The following is a 22,886-nucleotide window of genomic DNA, read 5'->3' on the forward strand; positions in this document are numbered from 1 at the left end:
CTACATCTGCAAGTGTAGCCATACCCTAAGAGTTCATTGGTATCTGCTGCCTATTCCCCTCCCCCACCCCCCACCCCCCCACTGAAAGTAACAGTTCTTTTTGTGGTATTATTAGCTACGGAAAATAAGGTAGTTTCAAAAAGCAGCTTTTCTGGTGGGAATAAGCATTAGGATCAAATGAGCTCTTAAGAAAGAAAGGTCTTGTTTTCATGAAAATACCTTTAGTAAGAAGAAAGGGGGAAAGAGTAATGATGAAAGTTTTATATATGAGCAGTACTGCTTCTAAGAAATATTTTATTTTCAGGTTTTCTGTGAGATCCTGCAATTTACACTGAAGTCTTCACAATGTCCAGAGGGCTCCTTCACCAGCCAGAGGGTTTAGATAGTGAAGACAAAACGATTTAAGCCTGGGTGCAGGGAGCTTTTATCCTACATTTCCATGGCAACTTGATGAGGAGAAAAATAGCCTATTATGCAAGGACAACTGAGCTATCTTGCTAGGACAGTCTGTTTTATCTTTTATTCTTTCAACAGTAGCTTTGGGAGAGAGAAACCTAGGGGAAACCCTGGAAGGAGAAGTTGGGGGATAGTCATATGGCCTTTTCAACAAAGGGGAATTGGAGAAGACCATATCCAACAGCATCCTAAATGAAAGGCAGATGCTGGAGCTGGGGAGAAGGTTTGGAACAAGGAGGGCTACCTGACAGCTCACTGGCTGACACTTCTGCTGTCCTTCTTTTGCAAGCCCTGAGCTCTCTCTGCAATCATTACCATCTAAAACAGGCCAGCTGCCCGAATTCCCTCTATACTGAATATTAGATTCCAGTGCTCTCATCAACAGCTGCAGGGAAAACAGGCAACTGAACTCAGACAGGTTTCAGAGTAGCAGCCATGTTAGTCTGTATCCTCAAAAAGAAAAAGAGGTCTTGTGGCATCTTAGAGACTGACCAATTTATTTGAGCATAAGCTTTCGTGAGCTACAGCTTACTTCATTGGATGCAACCGGTTGCATCCAATGAAATGAGCTGTAGCTCACGAAAGCTTATGCTCAAATACATTTGTCAGTCTCTAAAGTGCCACAAGTCCTCCTGTTCTTTTTGTGAACTCAAACAGTGGCAGTCCAAAACCATTTCATTTCCGCTCTCAATATACACCAGCGCGGCCAGATTCCAAAAGGTCAGGCTGAGGTGCCCGTTACACTTGGATGAAGAGCTTAGTTATGCAGCCAGAACGAAATGTCAAAACGTCTTTTACATATTTACCTTTCGGGCCTTTGAACAACTTGATTTCTACAACCGTCTCCAGAATAGGTCTCCTTCGACGAACATACAATCGCACAATAGAGCCAGCCTCTTTTAGTGCCTCTACGGCTTTGCTGTGAGAGACCTCTGATACATCAGCCTCATTCACCCGCAAGATGCAATCATTGACCCTGCAAGGAAAGAAAAAACAGATTTAGAGAATGTTGCATTTGTTATTTTGAAATTGAGCAGAATGTGCTTCATCAGAACTATTATCAAATGAACACAGGTTAATAGGTATGTTTGTCAGGCCACAGATTTAGTGTGATGCATTTCACTGATTAACAGTGGGAAAATGGCACACCTGGCCCACTGAAATGGCACACCTGATTGTATTTGCCATCCTGTCTGATCATTTAGAGAGATGAACTGCTGCTACCTAGTATAAGCGCTTTGGGGAAACTACTGTCTTTTCTCTGTATTTGTACACCTCGTACAATGTGGGGCCTGGTCCATGACTAGCACTCCCAAGTGCTAGAGCAAAACAAATGAAGAACAAACTTCTTCTCTGGCTCAAGGTAGGCCACTTCCCAGCTCTATTCTAACAAGGAAGTCTTACGTTAATGTAATTTTATTAAAGAGCTCATGCTCTGTTATCAGCACTATGCTTATTCTTAAGGAAATCAGCTATTTAAATATACACAAGGCAATCACTTTTGCTTCATTCAAATACCTCCTTAAAACGTTTTTCATCAGCAAGGCCCACCAGTGATATCACTTACATTAAAAAATGCTATCACGCTTTGTAGTGAGGCGGTGTGGCCTCCCTCTGAGACTGAGGGGGAGAAACCACGCTCCAACCCCTGATGGGTGGAGCCAGGCAAGCAATGCCAGAAGCAGAGGGGCACAGGAGGTTTAAAAAATGGGCCATGCAGCTCATTTATGCAAGAGCTGGGGAAGAAAGCCCACTGCCGAGCCCTGCAGTCAAGATAGAGCTCTACAGTGCTGAAAACCCAGAGGAGGAGCCAGGACTGCCAACTGACCAGTACCCGGGGGAGCTACTGGGACTGCCACTGGTGATATACCCTGGGGAGATGGAGGAACCCCAGGAGATGGAGGTACACTTCAAAGGGGTAGTAGGAAGTAGCCAAGGGACCCCAGACATTAGTCTGATTGTGTTACCAGAGTCTAAGTCAGTGTGTTTCAGTGGGATCCCCGCTAACCCAGTGGCAGAACCCTCAGGTTCCTGTCAGGGCCCTGGGCTGGAACCCGGTGGAGAAGGGTGGGCCTGGGTCCTTCTACCCCCTGCTGCTGCCAGCCCCCCACCCTGGGGTGACAGCCTACCCACCCTAGGCTGGATGGCATGTGTTTGCTATTTGCTCAGCCCCTGCTCCGAGGGCCAGAGCTCCTAAACTGCTTGTTGCTCAGCCCTTGCCCAAATTAAACTATTGTACCAATGTCTCATTGTCAAAAAATAAACATGTAAACTTAACATTTGGAACCAATCCTTCCTCTGTCATCCCCATGTCACAATTCAGGGCAACTACACTTGTATTCCCCCTATGTGTTCCCATGAGGGAACCCACTATAGGCTCCCAGCTCCTTAGCCATCACTTCTCTTGGATGGAGACCAATGTCTCTCTCCCTCCCAATTGAGTTTTTTTTTTCCAGGATCCACAGTTTCCTACCTACACTGTGATATCCCTAACAAGCCAGACTGCCTAAACACACCAGCATCTGCACTTTGCTTTCACTTTGAACAGCTGTAATAGGCAGCCGTTATAAACAACCACAGAGCACTTTATAAGCAATCACATTTATTCTTAAGGTGAAAGCATTACAGAGAAAACATTAAAAACAATAAAAGGCCCTACACAAAAGCTAATAAGCTTACCAAACATCACACCTCAACAAGGGCTCTTGTAGGAATCAGTCCTTCAAACCCCACAAAGGGTTTTTCCTGTGGCTACAAGCTCATAACAGGCATGGCAGAACCAGAACCACCATCAATAGCTTAGTCTTTTCTTTATAGTATTTGGGGCTTTGATCTTGGCCTTATGTAACAGATGGTCAGCAGACAAAGGGACACTCCTCAGGGCCCACTTCAAAAGGCAGGGTTTTTGCATAATCTGGGTTGGGGTATGTGTGTTCACCTCCCCCTAGATATATCCTAAGAAATCCACTTCACACCTATTATTCCAAAAGTCCATGCTTGTCTGACACATTGTTCAATATTGTCTTTTGATCATCCATCCTCACAACAACATATAATCTTTGTGTTTAATACAATGGACCCTAAAGGTATTTAAACTTAATTCAGTAAGTTCTTCTAACGATTGCAGGCAGCTGCCATTTCTGTCACACCTCACCCCACAGTTTTGTTGCCCTTCACTGGTCATTGGGTGCAATTAGATTGTATGTGCTTTCGGGCATGCAGCTTGTGCAACATACAGCTACTGAGAGTTATCTAACCTCATTTTACGTGCTGAAGATATACATAAATAATAACACGCAAGAAACAAAACTAACTGAAATGACAGTACTCAAAGAAAATAAAGAAAGCAGATAATATGCCAGTATACTAAATGCTTTTATATATGAAACTTCACTCTGGGCACATGGTATTCCTTTAAAGCAATACGCCTGTGCAACAGGATATCCTATCACAGACTCAAGAGTTCTAGTGTGCTGAGGGGAATATAAAGTCATACCCAAAGCATAAATGAATTCCAGGGAATTATTTAGACTAATTCTGACAGAGTAGAAATTTTGTGTTCTACAAGATTGTTACAAAAAGCCTTGGAAACCAAAGATACATTGTGTTGTCAAGTTTTCAGAGAAAAGAAGAGATACAGAAGAAAACTTCGAAGTTTCAACTGGTACAACTAGGAAACAAGATAAACAATTAAAAGTCTCCTTATAAAGAGTTATGTATCTAAAATAGTATACATACAATTTTAGGTTGCACTAACAGAGGCACAGCATGCAAGTCATAGGAGGTGATATTACTGCTCTATTTGGCACTAGGGAGGCCTCAGCCGGAATACTGTGTCCAATGTTGGTCACCAATGTATACAAAGGATATAGAGAAAATGGAAAGGATCCAGAGGTAAGCAACAAAAATGATCAAAGGGATGGAATGCAAGCCATACGAGCAAAGGCTGAAGGAACTGGGTATGTTTCACAGAATCATAGAAGATTAGCTCAAAGCAGGACCAACCCCAACTAAATCATCCCAGCTAGGGCTTTCTCAAGCTGGACCTTAAAAACCTCTAAGGATGGAGATTCCACCATCTCCCTAGGTAACCCACTCCAGTGCTTCACCACCCTCCTAGTGGAATAGTGTTTCCTAATATCCAACCTAGACCTCCCCCACTGCAACTTGAGACCATTGCTCCTTGTTCTGTCATCTGCTACCACTGAGAACAGCCAAGCTCCATCCTCTTTGGAACCCCCTCTTCAGGTAGTTGAAGGCTGCTATCAAATCCCCCCTCACTCTTCTCTTCTGCAGACTAAATAAGACCAGTTCCCTCAGCCTCTCCTCATAAGTCATGTGCCCCAACCCCCTAATCATTGTTGTTGCCCTCCACTGCACTCTCTCCAATTTATCCACATCCCTTCTGTAGTGGGGGGGCCCAAAACTGAATGCAATACTCTAGATGTGGCCTCACCAGTGCCGAATAGAGGGGAATATTCACTTCCCTCCATCTGCAGGCAATGCTCCTACTAATTTTAGCCCAATATGCCATTGGCCTTCTTGGCAACAAGATCACACTGTTGCCTCATATCCAGCTTCTCGTCCACTGTAATCCCGAGGTCCTTTTTTGCAGAACTGCCACTTAGCCAGTCAGTCCCCAGCCTGTAGCACAGCATGGGATTCCTCCTTGCTAAGTGCAGGACTCTGCACTTGTCCTTGTTGAACCTCATCAGATTTCTTTTGGACCAATCCTCCAATTTGTCTAGGTCACTCTGGACCCTATCCTTGCCCTCCAGCATATCTACCTCTCCCCTGAGCTTAGTGTCAACCACAAACTTACTGAGGGTCCAATCCATCCTATCGTCCAGATCATTAATGAAGTTGTTGAACAAAACCAGCCCCAAAACTGACTCCTGGGGCACTCCGCTTGATACCAGCTGCCAACTAGACATGAAGCCGTTGGACACTACCAGTTGAACCCAACAATCTAGCCAGCTTTCTATCCACCTTATGGTCCATTCATCCAGCCCATACTTCTTTAACTTGTTTGCAAACATACTGTGAGAGACCATATCAAAAGCTTTGCTAAAGTCAAGGTATTTCATGTCCACCACTTTCCCCGTATCCACAGAGCCAGTTATCTCATCACAGAAGGCAATCAGGTTGGTCAGGCAAGACTTGCCCTGGGTGAATCCATGTTGACTGTTCCTGATCACCTTCCTCTCCTCCAAGTGCTTCAAAATGGATTCCTTGAGGACCTGCTCCATGATTTTTCCAGGGACTGAGCTGAGGCTGACTAATCTGTAGTTTCCCGAATTCTCCTTCTTCCCTTTTTTTAAAGATGGGCCCTATATTTGCCTTTTTCCAATAATTCAAAACCTCCCCCGGTCACCATGAATTTTCAAAGATAATGGCCAATGCTCTGCAATCATATCAGCCAAATCCCTCAGCACCCTCGGATGCATTGCATCCGGCCCCATGGATGTGTGCATGTGCAGCTTTTCTAAATAGTCCTTAACCTGTTCTTTCACCACTGAGCGCTGCTCACCTCCTCCCCATGCTGTGCCACCAGTGCAGCAGTCTGACAGCTGACCTTGTCTGTGAAGACCGAGGCAAAAAAAAAAAAAAAGCACTGAGTACTTCAGCTTTTTCCACATCCTCTGTCACTAGGTTGCCTCCCCCAGTGAGTAAGGGTCCCACACTTTCCCTGACCTGTATAGTTCGGAAAAGAGGAGATTAAGGGGGGATATGAGAGTAGACTTCAGATACTTGAAAGGCTGTCATAAAAAAGATGGAGAAAAGTTGTTCTCACTTGCCACAGAGGGCAGGACAAGAGGCAATGGGTTCAAAATATAGCATAGCAGATTTCAGTGCTTAATTTGTGCCAGGGCCATGAAAGTAAAAAATTGCTTGAGCCCTGGAATCTAATCGCTTGGGCTCTGGTACCCCTTTAATTACAAACTAAGTACTGGCAGATTTAATCTATATCTCAAGAAAAACTTCCTAACTGTAAGAACAGTAGGACAATGAACCAGACTGCCTCAGGAAGTTGTGGAAGCTCCTTCACTAGAGGTTTTCAAAAGGAGGCTGGATAGCCATCTGTCTTGGATGGTTTAGACACAACACATCCTGCATCTTGGCAGAAGGTTAGACTAGATGTATCTTTCGGTTTCTTCTAACCCTATAATTCTATGATCTAGAGAGATTCCAGTTTTCATTCAACAGTTGGATTTGCTGCTTTGCTTTAATGCCAGACATATTAGTCTCCCAATTGTATAATTGTGTCTTCTGTGGCTTGGGGCTGTCAAATTAACAGGTGCTCTAATTTAAATTACTTTTTTTTTTATTTTAAATTGGTCATGAATACACTTTGTCATTGCTTTTTGCTTAGATGTAGGGTAACTACTGAGCTGCTTCTGCATCTTTTCTGATTTAACATTGTCATTATATTTGCAGTACATCTGTCTGTACCATGTCTTCTGAAAATATTTTATCTTATTTATTAGACGACTGGTGAAAAAGAAAAAAATATATTCTTAAAAAAGGGGGTGGGGGGAGTTACAAGTTATTCTACTCTATAAGCCTGCATGTTGCAAATGTTTCCATTAGTATAGTGAATGCCCTAATAACTGTTGGCTATTCTGTGGTGGTTCTGTCTCAATCTCTCCTGCTGGAGTTTTTCTACTGTGGATAAATAAATACTTATTGAAGCAAGGAGTTGAACCTGGGTCTCCCACATCCTAAGAGAGTCACTTGCTTTCTCTCTGCACCAATGAATATTCAATTATGGAAACAAAGTGGAACAGCTCCAACAGGAGAACTGAATTTATGTCCCTGTAGTTAGGGCATTCACCCAGGACATGCAAGAATGATAGAGCATAGACTAAAAGTGAGTCTCCCATCTTCCAGGTGACTGCTGTAACCACTAAGCTACAGAGGCAGTCCATCTCTCTTGCCTGATGAATATTTAATAATTTATATAAAATGGAACAACAACAGGAGATAGACTAAGAGAGCCTTGCCAGCATAGTCTGGTGGTTAGTGCATTCCCCTAGGATGTATGAGATCCCAACTCCCTGTTCTGCCATTTTCCTAGATCCCAGGTGAGTGCCCTCACTTCTTACTGGGAGCAGAGAGGGGTGTGTGCACATTTCTTCAGGATGTTTTTTGACTGTATGAATGTCATGAGATGGTTAGCTAATGTTCTACTTCCTGAAATTCACTAAGATCATTATGCTGTTAAAAAAATTAAACATTACCTAACTCCCCTTAAAATTAAACAAGTTTATGGTACAGGGATAGGCAATTGCTGTTGAGAACATAATGAAAAAAGAGGATTTCTCCATATATAGTGGATATGCCCCCAAACTAAGACATCTTGGAAAGCCACTGGAGACTCCATAAGGGAGATAACATGGTGTCAGCTGTCAGGTAACTACTTAGTATTTTTATTAAATTGTCCTGAAAACTCTGTGTCTTCTAAAAGCCATAAAGAACTGATCACTCATCTCCTAGTTGCTGTGAGAATTACTATAGCAAAGTGGTGGAAAAGGAGTGACTCCTCTAGATCTATTGACTGCTATTAAAAAGTATGGGAAATTCTGGTATCAGAAAAAATAACTCATCATGTCAGAGTTTTACAGGGGAAAAGGAAAAAAAAGATGACTTAGAAAGCTGGTGGACCTTTTTGGAATTTGCTGGAAGAGGGCCATTGCTTGCCACCAAACCTGACAGTTTGAGAACTTTCTTTGAATGCTAAGGAAGGCAGAGAAACCCTTTCAACAATAGTCAAAATTAAACTCAAAACTGAGATATTAAAATAAGGAAAAGAGATAGAAAGAAAAAGGAGAAAAGCTTAATATTGCACAGAGTTTTGATAAAACAACTCACAAACAGGTTAAGCATGAATATGTAAGAAAAACAGATGATTGGTCCTAAACATCAGATAGTGAAAGACTCTATCAACTGACAAGATAGAAGAGGAAGAGGAAGCGGAGAAAATGATCAATCACAATATGTGATCAGTATCATAAGGCTCAAGAAAGTGATTAGTAGCAGGTCTCTTTAATACAGTTTAGAGACTCCATACGTCACTTTATAACTGTGTATTTGTGTGATACTAAGTTTACCTCTATGTTGTAAAGACAAGTTTATGAGATTTCTGTTATGAAAGAATAGATGTTAAATAAAATAAAAATATGAACATAACACTGAATGTGTTTTCAAACACTGGCAATTTATGGAGGCTGGAAGATAAAAAGAAGCAACTAAATCACAAATGAGATGAGCAGAGGATATGATAGAGAAGTGTGAAAGTTGAAACACCACCACACAACATGGAATAGATGTTCTTTTAATATCTTTTTAATCAAATTTTTACAGAAGATTTTTCAGGGCCAATGCTTTGGATATTTGTGTGTACACGAACACACAAATGGGATGGGAGTTTGCTAGGATGACAAATACTTTTTATCATTTATGATTGTGTAGTATCTAGCACAATGAAGCCCAACCTACTTGTAGCCTTTAGATTCTACAGCTATATAAACGTTAACAACAACAACAAGCAGCACCTTAGCAAAAATTTGGTTAGTTTCAATTTGCAAGTATGGTATACAGAGTCCAGGATGTTGAGCTTTAACTCTGATTATTTAGAGTCACAATTAATGTCAGTCATCGTGAATTGGTCTCCAAAGTATTCTCCCAGCCTTACTGAAATGTTCATATTACTCATGACCATACAGGAAATCTGTACGGCACAAAGCTAAAACCTTCCTACATGCCTTTATGTGGCTATGCATTTTATAGATGTGAAGGTCAAAGTACGAGGCAGAGTATACATATTGAGCCAACAATGAATATACAACCTAATCTAAGACAGGAACACACAGGTCCAACCGAACAAAATAAGGTCATAGAGTTTGAGATCAAGACCTACACTAATTCCACACAAAAATTCCAGTTTGGAAGGAATTGTTCAAAAAGTCATTCCTTGTTTCCACAACAAGACATCATAGACAAATTACTGAACATTAAGGTTGTTTCCTAATACACGATATTTTAAACTATTACTGCCACAGTTATAGAAGAGGGAAATAATTCTCTCTTTTATGATACTTCCTCAATAAACACCAGTTCATAAAGTTATTGTTTTTCAGAAGTACTGACCTAGAAAGAAAGCAAAAGTGAATCTTTTCCCTAAATTATTGCTAATATTCTTTTACAATAATGAATTCATAAGAAATTCTAGACAAAAGAATATTTGAGAGTTCTTAAACATGTATAACTTTAATTACTAAGACCTAACAATCTAACAGCACAAGCTACAGATTCAAGAAGCTTCTGCCAAAATTATTCTCTAAAGAGAAGATTTTTTTTCAGTAAAAGCAATGCACAATTAGAAATATTTCAGAGACTGCAGGCACCATGGATTCATGCAGAACAATAGCAGATGGTCTTTAAAAATATGTTCTCATAATTCAGAAGATAATATGCCTCACTGTTAAATACCCTGAATATAAGATATCTTTTTGGCACTACAGTTTCCTTGAAGAGAGAATGCCCCAGCTTTTTTCCTCCTAGATCTCAATTCAACAAAGCATTTAAGTATGTGCTTAACAACAAGGAGCCCCCCCACCTCCAGCTTTGAAAGTATCTTGTCTCCTCATTGGTCATTTTGGTCAGGTGCCAGCAAGGTTATCCTAGCTTCTTAACCCTTTACAGGTGAAAGGGTTTTTCCTCTGGCCAGGAGGGATTTTAAAGGTATTTACCCTTCCCTTTATATTTATGACAACTACTCTGGCTCAAAATGGGCAGTGTGGAGCACCAAAAGACAGAGCCCACGAGGCCAAGATTAGAACACCCCAAAGCAACCAACAATACAAGGGGAAGTGTTTTACCAGAGCTTAAATGAACCTCTGCTGGGCTCTATAGAATAGGGAGGTCTCAAAGAGTCACAACAGACCACAAATACTAGCATCAACACATTGCCGCGCTGAAGTCTGGGTGTTGGTCAGGCCTGCTTCAGACAAGTACAGTTAGTGTGGTTCCCACTGCAATGCAGTCAGCATTTAATGGAGAGCCTCATAGTGATCTTTTTCTGAATTGGAATTGATACAGACTATTTATTCTTTAGTCAAAGCGTAAAAATCAATACAATATTACTATTATCTAAGGGAGAAATATTGTGTAAATCATTAACTACTAGATAGGAAACAATTCATACTGGTCACAACCACTAAAAACACAGCCTTTATCACATTTTTAAATTATTCTATGTTTTAATTCTTTTGCAACCAGATACATTTAAATTTCTCACTCTCAACTTATCATTAGGTTGATGGTTTCATTCTTCTAATGCTCTCCAGAGCACAATTTAAGAATAACATGAGACTGAAGATTAGGGGACTCATTTTACACTCTCACTTTAAAATCATACCACATTTTTTGCAAGTGCTTCTGGAAATATATTGAGATTGATAACATACACAAATATAAACAACTCTCATGAAAATAAATCTCCAATATAAATGATCCAGGACTGGCCAGTCTGGCCACCTGAGGCAGAAGCATGTAGGAGATAAATGAATGGGACTGAATGATTTAATTATTCTCTTTCTTAAGTAACCCAACAAAATTTCAAAAAGTTACTGTACTTTGCTCAATTTTTTGTGGGGGACACGTGCGGCAATAGGTATAATGAGGGTAGGGTATATTAGATCCTTTCTAAACTCTGCTTGGGTAGCTGCATACTCTTGTATTCTGGGGTATTTACATTACACTGTCTAGGGAAAAATGTAATTCTTGGTTTCAATATGCAAGTGTTTTTCTCTCTCTCTTTTTTTTTTTAAAACACAAGCAAAACCTTACTGACCTCAAGGAAGAATGAGGAGTAATGCAGGGATGTAGCCTAAAACCCCTCTCAACATACATCTCTGACTTACCAACTCTATAGTGTAGCCCTCAAAACCACACTCCTGCTGAAGTATATAGAGGTACAGACGCGGGCTATATGCTTATGCCTTGGACATGTTGTCTGCCTAGATACAGATATGGCCCCAGTAAACATATTATCTGAGCCACCAACAGAATCTACATTTGCTAGACACATGCTCCAACACATAGAACTGATTCCCATTTACACTAAGGCCCTTGTATACTGCTCTGGAAATATAAAGTGGACTTAAAACAGGGGGGAGAAAAATACATCTATATCCATGTTAGAGCCATCTTTCACTGCCAGAGTAATTTAAAGGGGCTTTAGTGTAAATGAGAATCAGCCCCAAGCTGAGAAGTTTTGGAATTCATTTACCATATTTGGTTTCGTCTGTCAGCTGAAGTGAAAGAATACCAAGAGCATATCACAATATGTTTGGTGAATGTGTCACCCAAAAAACTAGCCCACTGGTTGCACATTTTTTAATGAAGGTCAAAGTCACCCCATAGAAGAATTTGTGGGTTAAATGTGCTTGCTAAAAATTGGGCATTTGCTAACATGGACAAAATGATTCAGGACATGACAAACTTGTATGCCAAATTCACTGAAAGTCTGCAAGCTGCTGATAAATCAGGGTGGTGAGATTGATATAAATAAGTGAATAGATATTGCTAGAACACATAAAATATCAGAAACCCAGATGCTAAACAGAAGGCAGTTTATGAAGTAGCAAATCCAGTCCAAGCTTTCTAACAATTTAAAAAACAGAACAGATTGTTCTCCCAAGACAACTGAATAATTAGGATTATAAACAGAGTAGTGTATGCCTGTAGACACTTTGAAATCTTCCCTCATGATCTGGATTTTTTTTTTTTTTGGGTGGTGTGACTAACTTAATACAACATAATATTTAGAGGGGAAAAGTGATCTTGTGGTTCAGGTACTGGAGTGGGACTTAATTCCCTGCTCTTTCACAGACTTCGTGTGTCCTTGGCCAAATCACCTAGAATTTTTGTACCCCAGTTCCCAAGCTGTAAAATGTAGGATTAAAACAGTCCCCTTCTCTCACCTTTTGTCTTATTTATTTAAATTGTAAGATCTCAAGGGCAGGGGGTTGTCTTTTACTCTGTTTGTTCTGTGCCCAGCCCAATGGGGCTCAAACTCAGTTGAGACCATTAGGTGCTATTGCAATACAAATAAATAAATAATAATGGTTCTTCTCTGGGGAGCATTCACCCTTGTCAGAATTTTCTGGAAGCTGAGGTTACCAGTTGGCAAAACATTTCTCCCTGCACCCACAGACTGAGATGAATTTCCATGAAGCTTGCAGGGGAATGTAAAGCTTCCCCACATCTAGACACCTCAAATGTGGAATTGAGGATGGTGACCCAGTACTGGTTTAGCTAGAAGGAAAGCGGGGTCACTTGGTCCCTACAACTGACTGCACTTTGCTTTTGGTCTGTGCTGTGGTCATTGTATCCTGTCCTGGGACTGGCCATCTGCTGATGAGCTTCCCTTTGCTCTCTTGGGTCAGGTCAAAGGTCCCTGAGGTCAAATGGGCAGAAGGGGACTGCTACACAATGAACCAGGCTCCCTTTGCACTACTGCAGCACGCTGTTCACTGTTCTGGTTCCCCACACCACCACAGCTGCAGGATCCGCAACAGAAGCCCTGTGTCACCAAAAGGGAAGCAGCTGAATGGGGCTGCGTAAGATGTTGGGATGCACATAGGAGAACTTCTTCTGGGCACCAGAAGCCTAGTACTCTGGTAGGGGACAGAACTACCTGCTCATTGTAGTCAGCAGCAGGCAAGACTTCAGACTGGTGGGCCCCTTGAAGGAATAATCTTAATCTTAATGGGACTTACAGGCAAAAAATAGAATAGGCACCTTATATGTGGAATTAAAGCTATGCTTTCCTTCCAGAATATAGGTAAACACCAATTATCCAGATCTCTCAAGGGACATACTGGAATTCTGATTTCTGGGGAGATTTCTGAATTTGGACAAGCCACAATTTGATGCAGCTTGGATAATGTGAATTTACCTGTATATACCTTAACCACTTCTTTGATTGAATAATCTATTATGGTGGAAGCTTGCTGGAATCTGAGACTGATGTAACATGGTTATGCAGCTTTCATAGGAAGTTACCAGTTCGTTGCCTATTGCTATTATTGCATTTGCTTATTGATATTTTTAACAGTATACTTGTTCTTACCCCCCCCCAATATTTCAATCATATCTGTCAGTTACATACAGCATTTGTGACTTTAATTTTCTACTTATTATTTGTAAGATGGAAACAGCAACACATTGTACTATATAATTAGGAATGGAAAAACCCCTGCAGCTCCTTAACTGTGACAAGAAAATAAATCCAGAAATTATAACGTATTCCTGTTCATACAGCACAATGCAGGATGTGTCAGCATTTCTCTTCTTTTTAGAGGTTTTAAATTCAGCTGTAAAACTTCACTCTAGGCACCGAGTTAACAGACAAAGCCTCAACAGGAGAGCAATTTCTTTCAATTTTAAAACAACTTTGATCATTTTTTAATTCTAGCCTGGCTCGAAGAGCTTCCTAGAATAAAGCTAGGGTTACCCTCCTATTAACCTTCTGAGCAACAATCCATAGATGATGTGACACAAAAATTGCAAGTTCATCAAGTTTTAGCCTTGTAGGTTTGTCTTCATACTTATTATTCTGCATTTATGTGATAATGTTTACGTACCAATTGTTTGTCTCAGGATGTCCATTATAGTGCTATATTGAATGGTGAGTCTTGCATCGAAAGACTCCACAGACTTAATAAACGCAAATGAATGTACCAAGCACTTTCTTTCAGCCTCAACCAAAGGAGTAATCAAGTCCTTTTATGCAGTAAAAGCAGCTGCGGACAATGTGGGCTATTGCTTGAAACTCTAGTCTGCATGGCAGGTGAGAGATAAGCTGTGTGACTTAGGGGTTTCCCTGCTTGCTAATTCTGGGGGTAGGATATTGGTTTCAGGCTGGGTCTGGAGGAAGAAAGACAGGAGAAAGAGTGTGATTCTCAGAGGAAGTTGAGAGACAGGGCTTCTTAAGCCCAGAGCTCACTGGAATGGCAGACTCAGGGATTTCTGAGGAAGGAAATTGCCTACAGCTGTTTGTTTGTACACGTTACAGTGAGACAGGCTTCTGTATGCTTTCTTTTGTAAATAAACAATATTACTTGACTCATATCACCATTTGCTCTTCCTAACAGAAATAATCCTGCCAGGCTGTGAATTCTGGCTAACCCATCAAGCCAAAGCAGCAGCAACAGAACTGGTCTTTATGCTGTCTGGTCTTTATGGACTATGACATACATCTCTGTATAAGGCTAGTTTCAGTACATGAGGGAAAGGCACATTCTAATGATGGCCTGAATGCAGGAAGGAGTTAGAAGCTCCTTCAGTCTGTGATGCTGCTACTGCCTGTGCCCCAGGAAAAGTCCCTGGGATCTGTCTATCCTAGTTTTCCTGTCTGTGAAGAGAGCTTCTCAGGGATGTTTGGAAGATTAATATTTATCAAGCATTCTTTGTAAAATATTAATTGATGGTACACCAGTATGGTAAAAGTAATTGCTCCCTGTTACTTTTGTACACTTCAATATATATTTGGGGTTTTAAAATCCTTTCAGGCCTGATCCTGTGAGGCAATGGGTTCTTATGAGGTGCTGAAGTTGGCACCTTTTGAGAGACTCTCATAGGAGAGGGACCCTTAGGAAATTTTTTTTTTTAAGGAAAAACTTAATTTTTAAAAATGGCCACTTTTGTACTCCTGACTTTTTGAAATTTACTCATGTTTAATGTATTATTTGCACTTGCATGCTTTTAAATTATTCATTTCAAAAATTTGGCAAGCAATTAGTCTGAACCGTTCTCTAACTGATTTTGATACTCATCATTTTAGCTGAAATCTGAACCTTTGAGTGATTAATGTTTCAAAACTACTAATCTACATACACAATAACCTGTCATTTGTATTTCTATCCAAGCTATATAACTTTCAGATGTTTCTTAATACAGCTATATGACATTAAGTATGTTACTTATTTAGGATTATTTAAACGGCATTCATCCTGAACTCTTAGGTGCAGGCTACCAATATCCTCTAGATTAAGACAGCTGAAAATTCCATACAAACCTGAGTAGTTCTCCCCAACAGCCGTACATTCGTGGGTGAAAATCCAACCTCCCTCCGACTCACTTCAGTGCCTACACTGCAGGATCCTTGTTAATTGTTGCTTTTTTTTTAATGAAAATTCCTCACCACTCCCTTCCCTAAATATGAGCCCAGGAAAGCAGAAGTGCCTTGCACCAAAAAGGATTTCAGGCTCTAGCAGATAAGAACAGGGGAAACTTTAAGGTCTTCACAGAGGAAGTCCTGCCATCCATAACCTCCTGTTTAAATCAAGGAAATATCAAGATCAGACAATTCTTCTGATATCACCGGACACAGTAACACATGTGGAGGGAAGCAAACTCTCCCAAACCATATAGTGCTTCATAGAATGACTTTGCCTTGTTCAAAAAACCATTAGATAAGTTCATGGAAGATAGGTCCATCAACAACTATTAGCCAAGATTGTCAGGGATGCAACCCCATGCTTCAGGTATTCCTAAACCTTTGACTGCTGGAAGCTGGGACTATATGACAGGGGGATGGGTCACTTGATAAATTGCCCTGTTCTGTTCATTCTCTCTGAAGCATCTGGCACCGGTCACAGTTGGAAGACAGGATGTGGGGCTGGATGGACCATTGGTCTGACCCAGTATGGCCGTTCTTATGTTCTTGTTAAGTATATATTAAGAATCTGATATGATCATCAACTAATATACTAGTATGGATCATTATGATACATACAGAGGTACATATTGTACATGTTTTTATAATCTTTCATGTCACTTTATTCTTTTTTTAAAAATCCCCCCAATAGACAAAGAACGCTTAATATATACCATTATGTCCAAGAAATGTTATGGCTGTAACACACATACAAAAGTACAGTTAATATTGCCACTTTAAAGATAAATTCTTCCCTTTGTTAGATCCACTAGTGCAAATGCCAAATCAAAGAACTTTTACTACCTATGAAATGTAAATCTGGGCTTATAAATCCTGAGTCTCCTGCCTCCTAAATCAAGAGTAATTGTGTTTAAATTAGTGGAGTTAAGCCAGGGTAGAACATGTGTAAGTATGAGGAGAATCAGGTCTAAAGATTTTCTGGACAGGAGTGTGGACACTGGACAAATACATGGTCACTCATCTACCCATTCCCAGCCTTTTAAAATTAAGTATTCATTATTATTATTTTATTATTTATTAATGCTGCTATAATACCCAAGATATGCTGAACACATTCCAAACACAGAACACAACACAGTCCCAGCCCCAAAAAGCTCACAGTTGAGAAAGTAGAAACACAGACAAAGCATGAGTGAAAGGGATATGGCAGCCAAGCAACATGATCAGGATGGTGACTAGCACTCAGGCTGGCCTGGTCCACGTCACTCTAATGAAGATCTGTTTAAATAATTGTTTTAGGTTACAAAACTCTGCACAATTTCTGTGAACTTGTGTACTTATCTGTAGTCATTTTATTTCCACCTCTTCAGGTGCAGATGACAATCCCTGTTCCCTCTGCAACCAATGCAGGGGCAGTTCCCAATCCCATTTTGTCTGTAAAATGAACTGCTCCCTTTCTCCATTTCTCTTCAGCTTCACTCTCTATAACCCTCCCCACCCTCTTTTCCATTTCCCTTGTCTGTCCTCTAACTCCCCCTCCTCCAGCTCCCATCTCTCTCTCCCATCTATGCTTCTTCGCCCATCCCCTTGCCCTAAAATACAGGAACTCATCAAGTCTCTCTCCCTTCTTGGCCCCTAGCACATTCACTCCCTGCACAGGTATTGGGTCAGGGGGAGTCTTATATAGATGGCTTTGGCAGCCAGAGGAGACAACAGCTGGCCAGGAAGAACACCTCTGTTCACAAAAAACACCCCTCACCTCTAGCCCAAAGGCTAGAGGGGTGCTCTGGGGACCTAGAAAGAAGAGCAGAAGGATTAGGTAGCTGTGGCAGGAAGGGGTTGGGATAAACGGACCAATTAGCAGTGGTGAGATGGAAAACGAGAAAAAAGAAATCCTGTTAAGTATGAGCTGTGTGAACATGGTGCTAAGGGACTGTGAAGCTCCTCCTAGCTGCTGCTGCTGCTGCTGGTAGAGGGTGGGGAAAGGACTAAAGTGCTCTGGGTAAATCTCTCTGGGTGTGGTACAGGGCAGAGAGGGTTGGAAGGCCCTGACTTACCCCCTTTGCCTTCAGATGCATCTGCTGCTAGCTGCTTTGAGGAAGGAAATTCAAGGATATTAGGGGTTGCAAAGTCCTCCCCCCAGTTCCTTGCGGCTGCTGCTGTTACTCCCTGTGCAGAGGGAATGGCCTCAGGGCCTAGTATCTTGGTCTGGTTTCTCTGCGTATGTCTACACTGCAATTAGACACCCGCGGCTGGCCTCTGCCAGCTGACTTGGGCTCCAGGGACAGGGCTGTTTAACTATGGTGTAGATGTTGCAACTCAGGCTGCAGCCCAAGGTCTGGGACCCTCCCACTCACAGGGTCCTAGAGCCCGAGCTCCAGAACAAGCCTGGAAGTCTACCTTGCAATTAAACAGCCCCGCAGCCCAAGCCCAAGTCAGCTGACGCGGACCAGCCGTGGGTTTTTAATTGCAGTACAGACATACCCTCTGGGTCCATCTGAGGGAGGGAAAGGAAACTTGTCTTTGATAAGGATGTGTTGCAGCTACCAGATGTAACACAGGCTCCTTAGATAAAATCCTTCCAACTAGGATATCTGAAACACATACATGTTTGTGCAGGAAAACCAGTTTCAACAGAAAACCCAGAAAGCTATTGTGCACTTGTGGTATATTTACAAGCATCTTTAATCTTTGGGCTCTCAAAGTGCTTTGCAAACACTAAGGAAGCAAGCTGCACAACAGCCCCACAAGGCACAGGAGATGATGATCACTATACCCATTTTACAATGGGGAAACTTAAGCACAGAGGAATGAAAGTCTTGCCAAAGAGCATGTAGCAAGCTGAGGACGGAACTACGAGTACTGCACCAATGTAGAAAATATTCCCTTCAGTGGTGGATTGATCAAGGCAAGATATTCCAAACTAATAAATACAATAAAAAGGACAAAGATTGGGTTTGTCTGTACTCAACTCTGTCATCTCAAGTGCATCAACAATAGGTTGTATACTTAAACTGAGCAGCAGGGCCCACTGCTTCTAGAACCATGCAAATTAGTGAACTAAAAAGCTTTGCTTTTGGTGTATGACATGGCAGACTAGCAAGCAGCATGTCAGAGCAAAAGGGAACTATGTGTGACATGATTTTCATATCAATGACTTTTATGCCATGTTTCACTAAATTTCAACACACCCCCCCGCCCTCTAACATTTACAGTAAATATGGAAGAAAACTGGGTGAAGGAATTGGTAATAGCAAAAGTTGGTTCTGTTTGGCTTCGCTGAACTCCCCAAGTTCAGACACTTGTCTGAACAGACACTTGTCCAAACCACAGATGAGATTTCTGATAGCAGGAGCAATAATACAGAAACCACCTATCTCTTAGTATTTTGGCACTTCCACTTCTGGTTAGACCTGGGAAGTAACAAAGTGACTAAAAATAAAAACCTTTTTTAAAAGAGAATTTTGTCTCGCAAAAAGGGATTTGTTTTGGTTTGAACTTTGAATGAAGACTCAAGTTAAACCAAACTATCATTCTCATACTTGGTGGAAAGTGGGAAAAAATGGAAAGGATGCCAAGCGTTCTGAAGACCCTGAGAGGGAAACAGCACTACGACTGTTTTATATGGTACCAGATGTGTAATATTTTTCACTAACAATAGTCTCTGTAAAGACCTGCTGATTTCCCAGCTACATAATCAAGGAAGCCTTTTCCCCCCACACAAGTGATTATTGAGCTATTTAATACTTGTAATTGCAATAGCAGTGCACAGAAATGCTGATGAAACATCAATTTGGGTTTGGCATTATAGCACCATTCTGCTGTTGCAGCAATCTCAGACTATTATTGTAATTTGCAGGGAGATGGTACTAAACACATGTTGCTGAGATAGGTGTGTTAACCCCTTCAGTACTATTGGATGAAATAGATAAATAGGGTATAATGTGCCTATAATGTGTCTGAACTCCAAATTATGTTGATGTGTTTAATTGTGGTGAAGAAGCAGTGGTAGAAATTGGCAGAGAACGTCTTTGAAAGTTATGGAGGGTGAAGAGGTAGTGATCTTTTAATGTAACCCTTTCCTTTATATAACATTCCTGTGACTTTTTCTTCTTTTTTTTTAAATATACCTTCGTTATTTGTAACAAGCCTTTGAAATTCAGCAGTGAGAAAGCCCTCTGACTAGAGAAATGCCTTTTTTTTTTTTCTGGTCCCATGAAATTTTAGTCTGATTTAGCTGGAATTAAACTGTTTTAAAAAAAATCATTATTTCCCTTCTCTCACTTGCATCACTCAGTGAAATTTTTCAGCCTGCCAAAATAAAAACTGAACATAAACATCTGGGCTCATGCCACCATCAAATTCACACTGAACTGGGAGCTAGATGTGATCAGACCTTTTCTTGACATTGAACCCATAATGTTTCAGATTGAGGCAAAATTTTCAGTGGGAAGGCTGCTTGGGTCCAGGGCATACTCACCAGTCACTTCTGACTGGACAGAGAGACACAAATCAAAAATTTGATGTTTCTAATCTGAAAATGGATGTTTCAACACAATTCCTTTTCATGAAAACGTTCTATAGCTTTTCTTTGTTTTTGTTTCAATGCAGAACAAAAAAAATCTAAAAAGTTGTGAAACAGAATTGTCATACTCCAGCCAGCTCTTCTGGGAACTTTGGGAAGCTACCAAAGCTGTAATGGGGTCGGATGATGTGTGAAGACAGCTAAGCTAGCCTTCTCCTTTGACAACAGCCCCCAGGTCTGACACATTGCCTCTGCATCTCATCCTCTGCTCTGGTGGCAGATGGGATAGGAGACAGTGGGTAGATATGCCAGTTTACAATGTAAAAGAAAACCCCAAAGTTTAGTTCAGCTCAAATCCCTGTCCACAGAGGTTTTCTTTATTAACATAAGGAAAATTCAAAACAAAAGCAAAGCAACTCAGAGCCCTTGGTAAAAAACCACCAGAGGCTTGCGCTGTTTCCAGCAACACACCCTTCCTTACAGCTGCTGCAACTGCTTCCCTGCAATTTTACAGTCTCCCAGCCCCACCCTGCCCACAGATCAACCACTGGATAGGCAGGGAGCCAGAGTTCTCCTTGTAACCAACCCCTTATGCGCTGGTTCCTAGGGGAGAGGGGAAGAGAAAGATTAGCCAGGATCTTCCTAACCACACCTAGATTGACCACATGGCACCTGGGGCCCATCTCCCCGTTAGCAGTAAAAAATGGATCAGGAGCCCTCACCTCCCAGGGGGTGAGGAAAAGCCAAGCCAGGTTCTGTATAACCCCCTCCAGTCTAAAGCTAGTTGGAATTTTTCTGTCAATGATTTTCCATAAAATGAAGTTTGCAAAAAAATTTTATTTTGCAAAAAAAAAATAATAATAATTTTTCTGGGGGGAAATTCTAAATTAAATATTTTATTTTGAGTTGATTTGACCCAAATTGGAATATTTTATTTTTTTAAATTGACCCACATTATTTTATTTTTAATCCACTCAACACAGCATTAACTATATTTCTCTATCAGTACCTTGGCTTGTGGGAGTCGCAGTTTAAATCCCCATAGTCTCCCATGGACTGGATTCCCTGGAGGACTATATATCCCACAATGCAAAGCAGGTCTAAGCCAGTAGTCTGATGACTCTGGCTGCATTACTGGAGGTGGTGTCCAGCCAGGGAGCCTGGCCCATAGGGGAGAACTGGGTCACCATATTCCCAAACAACAGTTTTCATAAAGCAATGTACCACTATTGGAAAATCCAGTTTAATATTGAACTGACTCAAAATTAAGTATTTGGGGACAGTTCAATAAACTAAAATGAAATATTTTTATTTTGAAATGTCAAAATGTTTAATTTCAATCAAAAATGTAAATATTTAGACATTTCCAAATCAATTTTTTTTTGGAATTTCTATTCCATAAAGAAACAATGACATTTCCATTTCAGGATGAAAACAAATGTTGAAATGTCAGCATTTCCAAAGGACTGGAAAATGAAATCAATACCTCTAGGAGTTGACACTAGATAGCTACAACACAAAGGATTAGGAATAGGGTTGCCAACTTTCTAACAACACAAAACCAAATACCCTTGACACCCCCCGCCCCACCCCTTCCCAGAGGCCCCACTCCTGCCCCGCCCTCCACTCACTCCATCCCCCTTCCCTCCCTCCATTGCTTGCTCTCCCCAACCCTCACTCACCTTCACTGGGCTGGGGCAGGGGGTTGGGGTGTAGGAGGGGGTGAGGGCTCCAGCTGGGGATGTGAGGTTTGGAGTGCAGGAGGGGGCTCTGCACTGGAGCTGAGGGATTCAGAGTCAGGGAGTGGGTTCAGGGCTGGGGCAGGTGGCTGGGGTACAGGGTGCAGACTGTGGGAGGCCGTTTGGGTGAGGGAGGGAGCTCAGAGCTGGGTTTTGGGTGCGGGCTCTGGGAGAGAATTCTGACCTGGGGCAGGGGTTTGGGAGGGGGTTTGGGCTCCAGCTAGGCGGTGCTTACCTCAGGCAGCTTTCGGTCAGTGCCACAGCGGGGCTAAGGCAGGTTCCCTGCCTGCCCTGGCTCCACGTGACTCCCGGAAGCGGCTGGCATGTCTGGCTCCTAGGCACTGGGGTAGCCAGGTGACTCTCCGCAATGCATGCTGCCGACGCCCACAGGCACTGCCCCCCGCAGCTCCCATTGGAAGTGGCTCCCAGCCAATGGGAGCTGCAGAGCCAGCAATCGGGGTGGAAGCAGCACACAGAGCTTCCCTAATTGCCCCTGTGCCTAGGCCACAGGGACATGCCAGCTGCTTCCAGGGGCCGCATGTAGCCAGGGCAAGCAGGGAGCCTGTTTCAGCCCTGCTGCACCTCTGACGAGAGCCACCAGGGTCCCTTTTAAACCAGGCGTTCCAGTCAAAAACTGGACGCCTGGTAACCCTAATTTGGAATGACAGTGGGTTAATGACAGATATCAAACCTGATCAAGGCCCCATTTAAGTCAATGGAAAGCCTCCCATTGACTTTAATAGGAACTGGATCAAACCCATATTGTGGCACATAGTTGGCACTGGAATGTTAAGCAAAAGATGTGAGTTTTACAGATGGGAGAACAGAAATACAGACAAGGCTTGAGATGGGCAAAACTGTATAGCTCAGGATAAGAAGCTCTAACTCTATATGGAAAGAGAGGAAGCCAGTGGAGGGATCCAGTGTGGGAAGCGTGATGTGATTAGAATAGCAGAGAGGAAAACTGTTTACCTACAGT

At 41.8% G+C, this 22,886-nt stretch overlaps 1 protein-coding gene across 11 annotated transcripts in view; it reads right to left on the reverse strand.

Annotated features, from left to right (window-relative positions):
• Nucleotides 1–22,886, reverse strand: part of DLG2 (discs large MAGUK scaffold protein 2) — a 1,468,504-nt gene that overhangs the window by 398,754 nt on the left and 1,046,864 nt on the right. For all 11 annotated transcript variants that reach the window (XM_073336088.2, XM_073336097.2, XM_073336081.2 and 8 more), the window contains one exon: nucleotides 1,263–1,432. In XM_073336088.2, coding sequence (XP_073192189.1) covers nucleotides 1,263–1,432 — 170 coding nt within the window. The remainder of the gene's footprint in view (nucleotides 1–1,262; nucleotides 1,433–22,886) is intronic.

This window comes from Lepidochelys kempii, chromosome 1 (genome assembly GCF_965140285.1).
Source record: "Lepidochelys kempii isolate rLepKem1 chromosome 1, rLepKem1.hap1, whole genome shotgun sequence".
NCBI lineage: Eukaryota > Metazoa > Chordata > Testudines > Cheloniidae > Lepidochelys > Lepidochelys kempii.